Genomic DNA, 10,909 nt, shown 5'->3' on the forward strand with positions numbered 1-10,909 from the left:
CACCGTAGACTTCGAACTGCTCATTCATTCAGTCAGAAACGACCACAATATAGTTTTTCAGTTCTTTTATTTTCTTCTTTCACAAGGAAACTTTCAACAACTGGCTGAAGATGATGATAAGCTTTATACATTATGTTTGGAACAACGTTACAAAGGGACCAGAACATGAACGCATGACTCCTCAGATACACAGGCCGTCCTCAGTGTTTACACGCACATTAAAACATTTGTAGTTTGGATTTTTATCTTATTCACAGAAAGACTTTAAATGAATCCAATGAAATGAATAAAATAAAATTCCTACATCACATTAAATTGGAGGTGAGAAGAGTTTTTACTTCTTATTCTGCTTAAAGTGTAATTCCGTCGCAAAATCATCGTCTTTTTCTGCACTAACGCATCAAATCATCCGTCCAGACCGTTTTTTTAAAGTATTAACAGAGAAATCGAGGAGAGTCGCTAACAGCTAAATGTGGCTAACAGTGGTTAGCTCGGGGCAGTACGGTGAAGGCATTCAAAGGTCTTTTTTAACCACTAATGCTGCTGAAAATAACAGCAAACCTCTGCAGCAGCATGAGAAGAGTCCCTACACAGGTTACCGTCCTATGTTCCCCACTTTGTATGTGAACATAGGGAACATGCTACTAGCGATGAATATGTAAAATGTGTATTTTCGCCTGTCGTCCACACTCAAACTGCATGTTAGGTCACTGAAAGTCACTGCAGAGCCTCTGTCCTGCATGTTTTAGGTCCCTCCCTACCCTAACACACCTGAGTCTAACACACCTGAGTCTAACACACCTGCGTCTAACAATAATCAACCTGTGACGAGCTTCAGCTGCTTGATAACGAGCACATCATCAGACTCATGTCCATTTTAAGTTTTCCCCGTTAAATTAGGAAAAGTCATAAAATATAAAGCAAAAACAAATGATGTTAAGAATGTAGTTAGAGATGTTCAACATTGAATGGGGTCTAATTGACCCTAAGGAGAACAGGAGGGTTAAAGGAGCCCCTGTACGTATGGACGGGGCTTTGGGGTACCCCTTAAAAAAGCTTTTTGCCGGTTCGGGGCGCAGAGGCGGTTTGAGAAGAGTCGATTCTCAGGAGGACGAGTTCACCACCAGCAGTTTCTGCATGTAGGAGTTGAGCCACTTCTGTCTCTCCATGGAGGTGAGCAGTTTACTCTTCTCTCTGAAGGCGGCGTCGTCGGCCACCACCATGTTCCTCTTCACCGTGCCGGCGCCCTGGGACGACCATTCAGCGGCAGGCCACGCCCTCTCCATGCTGGAGAAACACAGAACCGAGACCGAGAGTCAGAAACATGTAGATCTCACTGCTGAGGTGTTTTTTTATTTCAACTCGAGACACTTTAAGGTCATGAAATAGCCTTTACTTTGATTATGGTGCACTATACAGACAGTCTATAGCACAAGCCCCGCCCACAGCCACTTCCTGTTTGATCCAATCAGGAAGCTCCGTCAGCGTCAGTTCTCTGAGTGTCCACTAGGGGCAGGTTTCATAACAGAGCAGTTTCTCATTGAGCCCCATGTTAAACAGGCCGTTTACACAGCATCATTAAACCTGTTTAAGGACAAAAGAACATTCTAGTCTGTGTGTTTAGCTCACATCTCCATGACAACACTGAGGGGGAGGGGCTAGTTTTTATTTGATTGGAGGTTAAAGTTTATGAATAATTAGGGGCGTGGCCTCTTGAGTGACAGCTAGCCTCTGGCCCTCACTTCTCCTCGGAGGTAAACGTCAGCCAGATGGACGTACGCCCCTCCCCCCAACAATACATACATGCCCTTTTTTGGTCAGAGGAAATGAGGCGGAGTCAAAGTCTGACAAGTTCCAATTACAACTGGATCAAGTTGAGAGAACGCACCTCGACCACCTGCGTCCATTTTTTATACAGTCTACCGCGCCTCACGGCCGATGTCAGCTGGGATCGGCTCCAGCCCCCCCCCCCCCCCGCAACCTCGACAGGGATAAGCGGTTGAAGATGAATGAATGAATGAAAGAAGGGCAAAAGGTACAAGACTAAGAGCCTACTCACACTGTCCTTTTGGCCGCGGCCAAAACAGTTTTTTCAGCTAAAGTCTAGTACCTTTAAGCAGTGTGAGTGCACCCGCCGTCCACGGCCCGCTTGAAAGAGGTGGGCTTTAGCGGAGCCGTTTGCACATGTACGAGCACGAGCCCTACGGCAGTATCGTTATGTCCGCCTGTTCGGACATGTAAATAGAAGGAGGGACCATGCGCGGACATTTAACAACAACAACAATGGCGGCGAAAGGTTCACGTTGGTGTGATGCGGAGGTGGAGTGTTTACTGCAGATTTGGTCGATGAAAAGATTCAAAAACAGTCGACAAGACGCACAAAAACTCTGAGGTCTACGGAAAGATCTGGAAACAAAGCCACACACACGCGATCAATGCGTGTGACGTGTTACGGCGTGATGGCGTATGGACAGCAAAAAGCATTGGCCGGCCCAGGCAGTGTGAGTACAAACGGGGCTGGGGCACGGGGGGGAGAGGGAGGGGGGACAAGTACCCTAAAGTCCGGGTCGCGGTGCGGAAGGACAGTGTGAGTGCGCCCTAAGTGACCAAAGAGTTCGGTGTTAGCAGCTCATCAGCCATTCAGGGGTTCGCAGATTAACATTTCCATGGTAACAGTGAGCCCCACCACAGTACGCTTTGGATTATGGGTGGTTTAGTGCGTCTCCATCACCAATAAAACCTGTTTTCCTTAAATCAAGGTTGGTATTATTCAGACTTGTGTCTCCTACAGCCGTATAAACCGCCGTTTGACGATCTCACAGCTCGCGTTAGGTACCTTTGATGGTGAAGACATAGCTAATAATCAAACTCCTGATTCAGAGTATGAATGGGATTATCACTTCTGGAAAACCTCACTGTTGATCTCTGTGCAGTTACCTGGACTCCGCCCTCTCGGGGGCGAACAGCCACGCCTCCCTCATCAGTCCTGCCTCGCTATCGGCTGCTGCGCCGAGGCCGGGCGCTGACATCATCTGAATGCTCCAATCACGGAGAGAGATGGAGGGGAAGAGGACGTCCCAGTCCTCGGGTTTAGCTTCCTCTGAATCGTCCGGACTTCTGGAATCAGATGTTAAAGAATGGTTAAAGGGAAATTAAGGTGTAAAAGGGTCCTTTTCGACAAATGCATTTGGAGAAAAATCCCTCGTTCCTGCTGCGATCAGTCAAAGAGCGCGGGAAAAAGTGATTTGCTTTTATCATGTTTTATGTTTGATATTTGTTGTTTCTGTGCCTCTTTGACTGTTGGCTGTACACCAAAGATACCTGGAACCATGAATGTGGCTAACAGTGATTAGCTCGGGGCAGCACGGTGAAGGCATTCAAAGGTCTTTTTTAACCACTAATGCTGCTGAAAATAACAGCAAACCTCTGCAGCAGCATGAGAAGAGTCCCTACACACACAACAAAGCACCAATGGGCTCCTTCCACTGTAATGGACTTTACTATGAGAGGAGCTGGTACAGGGGCCAGTAGGTAAATCTTTAAAACACTCTTTAATAAACTCTGGCTTCACTAACTACGCTGATGCTGCTTTGTTTGTGTTTGAAATGTCTGCGCATGGTCCCTCCTTCTTTTTTCTACGTCCCAACAGGCGCACAGGAAATGACCTCAGAGCCTTGTGCTCGTACACGTGCGCACGCTCGTGCTCGTACACGTGCAAATGTGCTTTACTAAAGCCCACCTCTCCCAAACGGGCCGTGGACGGCAAGCGTGCCGCTCCTAGACGCGGTACGGTTGCACTCACACTGGTCAAAGGAACCAGACTTTAGCCGTGAAACGTGCTTGGGCACGGTACGGATGGACAGTGTGAGTGCGCCATGGTGGCATAAGACGAGAGCGCCGGTCCTGGGGGCCTGTTGCTGCCCCGAGCTAATCACTGTTAGCCGCATGTGGCTGTTAGCATCTCTCCTGGATTTCCCCGTTAATAGTTATATAAAATAAAGTTATGCATCTGAGGTACTGGGTTGTTCAGTTGGCTGTTATCTTGGTGTTTATTCACTCCAAAGCGTTTAAAAGTCATATTTCGCTGCAGCCTGGATGAGAGTTAGCGAGCACCCACCTGAGAGGCAGTCGAGGTTGAGGAAAGCCGGACGTCACCGAGGTCATACCCAGAATGCAAAGCAACAGGAAGGACGTTCGTGGGAAAGCGATTAAATCGGACATCCTTAAAAAAAAGAGATGCTTCCTTAACAACAATGCAAGTTACACGAGATGTGTGTTTAAAGTTCAAACTAACAACACAATAAAACAATAAAACCTTGGTTCATTGTTAATAAATATCAGTTTTTACAATGAAAGAAATATGAAACACTCTCACACGTCAACGTTTCTTTACATTTGAACACGATCTTGTGCGAACATGTTCAGTCCACGCACTTGTTCAGAGCAGCGTGGTCACGGCGAGCAGAGGAACAGAGGCGTCATTTTTATCCCGTGTCCCCTGGGAGCGTTTTGGCTTCACTGTCAAGTACAATGATGGAGGAAAGAGGTGAGTGGATCAAACCGGGACAGTGTGTCGGCACTGTTTGAAGCCATACGCCAGGGGAAACGCATCAAGCATGGCCACCGTCCATGGAAACGCAGAACTGCGTGACGATAACCAGTCAATGAGAAGTCCGGTGGTCCAGACACGCCCCCTCGACCAGAGTCACTCATCTGAGCAGGTACTAACACGTGATTATTAGCCACTGCTCCCAAGTGCTATTCTGGAGACAGACATTGTCCCCATATTTAAGAGTAGACTTAAAACGTTCCTCTTTGATAAAGCTCACAGCTACGCGCCTTCAGCTATGCCCGAGTCTGCCGGGGGATCATCCTGTTCCTGGTCCTCTGAGCTTCTCTCCTCTCTGTCTGTATCATTCATGTCTCATCAGTCTCTGCTGATGGTGGTGGTGCCTGCTGCCGTGGTCCTGTGTGCAGGTCTCTGCTGATGGTGGTGGTGCCTGCTGCCGTGGTCCTGTGTGCAGGTCTCTGCTGATAGTGGTGGTGCCTGCTGCCGTGGTCCTGTGTGTAGGTCTCTGCTGATGGTGGTGGTGCCTGCTGCCGTGGTCCTGTGTGCAGGTCTCGGCTGATGGTGGTGGTGCCTGCTGCCGTGGTCCTGTATGTAGGTCTCTGCTGATGGTGGTGGTGCCTGCTGCCGTGGTCCTGTGTGTAGGTCTCTGCTGATGGTTGTGGTGCCTGCTGCCGTGGTCCTGCATGACGCTTCCCACTGCAGTTATAATCTATCACCTCAGCTGTGCTTGTTTCTACTGTTCTGCTTTATTAATAAGTCATATTCACATTACTATAGATATTATTATAGTTACTTGAAGTGGGTCTGTCTCTGTCTCTCTCTGTCCATCTGTCCGTCTTCTCTCTCTCTCTCTCCTTCTCTTCCTCTCTCCGGTGCAGACAGATGTGCGTCCTCCACAGAGCTGGGTCTGTCTGACGTTCCTGTCTGTTATAGTGAAGGTTTTCAACGCCACCGTACTCTACGGGGGAATTGTTGGGTCTCTGTAAATCATATATAAGTCACAGAGTGTGGTCTTTACCTACTCTGTAAAGTGTCCTGAGATCACTGCTGTTATGATCTTGCACTGTAAATAAAATTGAACTGAATTGAATTGAATTGAATAACCAGTAAATCCCATTTTTAAACAATGCAACCCAGCTATCTTTGAAAATCTGAAACCAAAAACATTTAATGGTCTCAATCCGTACGAACATACTTCTGTGCATGCATCCAGGGGTGGAAATGATTGACTAACACAACACAGGTAAAAGTGAAATGAGCTCCATGCAAAGGTGTCGGTTTTGGGATTCGATGAAGTCGCTGTTGGCTGATTTCTTACCTGCTCCTCAGGTGGACGCGTCGGTCGGTCGGTCTGTCTGTTAAACGTCCGTACCAGCAACGAGTCTCTCACGGCTGGACTTCAGAAGTTAAAGGTTACACACGTGCGCAGATATATTCCAGGGTGAAACGACTGCTGCTTCCTGTTTACCACATATTTATTCTCCTGTCTCCTCTTAATAAAAAAGGGGTTTGGATCTAAAACTTGTGCTTTTGTTGCGTTTGCAGCGCTGGTTGCTTCTCTGAGTGGCTGTGTGCAAGTCTACGGTGGTTGTAATGTATGGGTTTCTTGTCGTACATACTTATATACCCTGGACTGGAGTGTTTTACCCCCCCCCCAAACCACCCACACATACGCAAGCATGCTCACCCTTCGCCAGATCAAGGCAACTTTGAGTTCAGCGCGCTGGAGGACGGGCCCTAGTGGAAGTGCTGTTAGCTTGTTAGTGTCCTGTTTCAAAGACTTAGTCATGGAGCCGTTGTGAGAGTCCACCATCTTATTACTGAAAATCATTATAGTGCTTGTGTGTGTGTATTTATTTATATATATATACACATGGGGCTCTTCATTCATACTCTCACAGGTGGAGCAAACACTGGATTTCTCTCCTGACGACTGTCTCACCTTGTTCACACAGAAGGAAGAATCATTATATGATGTGTGTGTTTCATTATTGAATATTATAATAAGACACAACAAAACCATGTGAAATGGATCGATTAACTCACTCTGCGATAACTTGACTGATGTTTCATTCATTCATTCATTCATCTTCAACAGCTTATCCCGGGGTCGGGGTCACGGGGGGGCTGGAGCCGATCCCAGCTGACATCGGGCGTGAGGCGGGGTCCACCCTGGACAGGACGCCAGTCTATCACAGGACACATAGAGACGAACAGAGACAGACAACCATTCACACCTACGGGTGATTTAGAGTCATCAATGAACCCAACACCTGCACGTCTTTGGACTGTGGGAGGAAACCGGAGAACCCGGAGAAAACCCACGCAGACACGGGGAGAACACGCAAACTCCACACAGAAGGGCCCCAGCCGGGATTCAAACCACGAACCCTCTCGCTGTGAGGCGACAGTGCTAACCACGACACCACCATGTAACCCTTGACTGATATTTCGTCAACCCCCCACCACAGCGACTTCTTGTTTGATCCAATCAGGAAGTTGTTGAGTTTTTAAGCCATTAGCTCGTTTGCGGCGCATTCGAAAGGTGTTTTTGCGTCCAACAATTAAAAAAATTCTTCAAGGTACAGTCAGAGATGTAGAAGGTCGGCTGCTCTTCCTGGTTACCAACCTCTCTGCTGGTGCTTGTTTGGACATTTCGCTCCAGTTCGAGTCTTGAGCCACGATCGTCCTCGTACTAGGCTACACACTGTACGTCTGCTATTCCCTTACTGGAGTGTACGTGATTTATCTCATGTGCAGATGGATGTGGGTCGCGTACAAGCAAGAGACTTCCTGTTTGATCCAATCAGGAAGCTCCGTCAGCGTCAGTTCTCTGAGTGTCCACTAGGGGCAGGTTTCATAACAGAGCAGTTTCTCATTGAGCCCCATGTTAAACAGGCCGTTTACACAGCATCATTAAACCTGTTTAAGGACAAAAGAACATTGATTAGCAGCCACGCTTCCGTCAGTCTGCCCCAGGGCAGCTGTGACTACTACGTAGTTCACCATCACCATGTACGTCCATGTGAATGAAGGGACCCTGGACTCTGTAAAGCGCCTTGAGCACCGAGAAAACCATAATAATCATCTCCGATCCCAGCGAACGTCCGTCATAATGTCCTCTGGCTTTGTTAAAGCTGATGTTTGTCCACACTTGTTTTAGTGGAAGAGTCGGCCGTCACTGAAGACACCTTATTAGTATGTCAGTATCGAGAAACCCTCCATCTCCAAACATCCACTTTACAGGAAGTGATAAAAAAAAAGACGTATGCGTGTGTTCGCGCACGTATATTTGATCCTTTGCCCCCGGGTCATGAAAAGTTCTCTGCGCGTCGATGCCTCCTGAAATGGAAACAAGACAAAAGGGGAAACGGTGGAGATGCTGCACAGTCGTGTCATACAGGAAGCTTGTTACCATTTAAGTAGCTCATTACGGGCCTGGCTGGAAATAATGGCCTGCGGACAGGAAGCAGCTGGCCTTAACAATGGTTTCACAACGGAGACTAACGAGCTTCAGAGACAAAGAAGCGTCACCTCACGGAACCTGGATTCTCATCGGAGCCATCGTCACCAAAGTGTTTGAGTGCTGTAATTACAATTCTGAAGGGATTAAAGTTAAGACTTGGAGAATTTAGTTTTACGGATATGAAATTTTCCTTGTAGAATTAGTAAATTGACATTAATCCACTGTATTGTCTTGGTAATCAGGTCTTTTGCTTCCAGTTTTAATGAAGTGACTGCACTGACACTCCCAGAGTAAACGCATCATAGTTTCTTCTTCAATCGGGGGAAGTGGGGTAAATATTGCGGCGACTGTGACTCAGTGGAAGAGTGGGTCATCCTCCATTCATGAGATTGGCGGTTGGATCCACACCTTCCCCGGTCCACATGTCGAAGTGTCCTTGGGCAAGACACTGAACCCTGAATTGCTCCCCGTGCTGCGCATGGGTGTGTGAATGTGGTGTGAATGGTTAGTTAAGATGTTCTGTAGACGTCCACTGCATCAGTGTGAATGTGTGTGTGAATGTGACAAGATGGAGACTCATGTAGGTGAGGACGACTGGATCAAGTTAAGAGAACGGACCCCGACGGAGACGCTACGTCCATTTTTTTAAATGGTAAATGGACTTGTACTTATATAGTGACTTTCTAGTCTTCTGACTACTCAAGATGCTTTCACAGTGTTTGTCACATTCACACAGACGTTCACACTGATGGCAGTGGACATCTACAGACCATCTAATGTAACCATTCACACACATTTACACACCCATGTGCAGCACAGGGAGCAATTTGGGGTTCAGTGTCTTGCCCAAGCACACTTCGACATGTGGACCGGGGGAGGTAGGGATCGAATTGCCAATCTCTCGAATGGAGGACGACCCACTCTTCCACTGAGTCGTAGTCACCCCTTATGCAGTTTATGGTCCAAACGGATCTATAAGCCACATAAGCCACGGCCATTTGCATCTAGATCGATTTGTATCCAAATCAGTAAAAGGAAAAAGGGACGTATCTCCCTCCCCCCCAACGTCACATACATACAACTCCTGTAGGTGAGGACGACTGGATCAAGTTGAGAGGACGGACCTCGATGGAGAGGCTACTTTAAACTCGATATGGCGAACTTGTTAGCATACAGTCGCCTATATAAGCATTGAAAGCGCCTTGAGTAGTCAGAAGACTAGAAAGGCGCTATAGAAGTCCATTAACCATGATTTTATAATATGATTCTTTCAATTTATTTGGGATATTTATGCGGTAGAAGCTGTACGATCTACAATCACAGGGACATCAGCACTGCCTCCTGTTTCGTCCTCCATTTTAGACAAAGTCTCTTGCATGTAACTTACGTCTGTTTGAAACGGTCAAAATCTAAATCATGGGTGTCGAACTCCAAATCACAGGGGGCCAAATTTAAAAAATGGAACAAAGTTTCGGGCCAAACTCAATATTTACTAAAAAATCCTGCAAATGTGCATGTGTTCCTTCTCTCCAGATGTGTAACGTTGAACCTTTCCAGTGCAGCTCCTTGTTCTTGTCGTGGTGTTTCTTCTGTTTGATTCTTTGGTCACAGCCACGGTGACAAACAGCTCTTTACCTTCACACACAGATCATCTGCTGAAAGCTCCTGTCCTCCATCTTTCTTTGGGTCGTTTTTGGGGAGGGGTGGATTCAGTGTGTCTGTAGAGACTGGGAGCATGGATGCTCATGTGTGTGAACAGAAAAGTAGACGTGGATGTGCTTTAAACTCACGGGCCAGCTCTCACAGAACCTGGATATGATCTTAGGGGCCAAATATAATTACACCGAGGGCCAGATTTGGCCCACGGGCCTGAGTTTGACACCCCTGATCTAAAATAAATGGCTTGTTCAAGTCACTTCCCTTAGATGTTTGTACTCAGTTATACATGGTTATGGGCTGATTTACCCCTTTAGTGTAAGAAGTTACGTTTTAAAGCAAGAAAACAGCATTTTTAAAAGTGTAAATTTATTTACAGTTCAGAAAAAGTAACAGTCAAATATGGAATGAGACGTCTTGATGCTTAATGGGAAATTTGGACGAATGAACGTTTTTGCCCGTATACAGCAGCTGCTACTTTAACGGCTTTACATCAAGTTTGCAGCACGAGTTTAACCCTCCTGTTCTCCTCTGGGTCAGTTCATAGTTTGACATCTCTCAACACACGGTTGACGTCATTTCTTTATATTTTTCCTAATTTTATGAGGACAACTGGGAAAACCATACATTGACATGATTAGATTTTTTCATTGTCCTTGTCGCAGCGTTGTTCCTTTGGGTTAATTTGATCATTTTAAAGATTTAAACATTATTATTATTATCTAATTTACAAATCAAATATTTAGAAATGTTTGAAATTGTTTGTTTTTCCTGAGGTCGAAATGACCCTGAACGTAACACGCGATACTCTCCTTGATAACGGACGTTACTTTCATTCCAAATACTATAAATAACACTAAATAATACTTAGAAATAATATATTTACTTTAAAACACACACAAGTAAATATCCCTCGATCCAATTTTAGATCAATTAATATGTTTCCGTATATTTCAGCCCGTTATTCTGGAGGTACGTACAAGAAGGTGTTTAATTTAAAACGCTATTTAGGTCGTCAACAAACACACACAGAATAGCTGACGTTAACACTTGAGTAACATCTTTAATGAGGATTTTCTGGATGTTTAAATTGCTAGGGTCAAAATTGACCCCAAGGATAAACGCTGTTGGTCCCATTTGAGGGGAACAGGAGGGTTAAAGAGTCAGAGAGTTAAAACAAGAGTTTTAGAAAGTAATACTGATCTGAATGCTGTGGA

The 10,909-nt window shown here is 46.1% G+C and overlaps 2 protein-coding genes across 2 annotated transcripts in view; one reads left to right on the plus strand and one right to left on the minus strand.

Annotated features, from left to right (window-relative positions):
- Positions 1-212, plus strand: part of tedc1 (tubulin epsilon and delta complex 1) — a 5,008-nt gene extending 4,796 nt beyond the window's left edge. The window contains exon 8 of the mRNA XM_083924285.1: positions 1-212. This exon is cut by the window's left edge and continues 325 nt beyond it. Within this exon, the coding sequence (XP_083780411.1) occupies positions 1-8 (8 nt within the window). The 3' untranslated portion in view covers positions 9-212.
- Positions 213-1,103: 891 nt separating this feature from the next.
- Positions 1,104-4,221, minus strand: pth2 (parathyroid hormone 2; the record flags this gene model as incomplete). The annotated part of the gene is made up of 3 exons (XM_083924524.1): positions 1,104-1,287; positions 2,938-3,117; positions 4,118-4,221. The coding sequence occupies 3 exons, from the start codon at positions 4,219-4,221 to the stop codon at positions 1,104-1,106; spliced, it is 468 nt and encodes a 155-aa protein (XP_083780650.1).
- Between the last annotated feature and the right edge of the window lie 6,688 nt (positions 4,222-10,909).

The sequence above is a fragment of the Echiichthys vipera genome (assembly GCF_963691815.1).
Source record: "Echiichthys vipera genome assembly, chromosome: 12".
Classification (NCBI taxonomy): Eukaryota; Metazoa; Chordata; class Actinopteri; order Perciformes; family Trachinidae; genus Echiichthys; species Echiichthys vipera.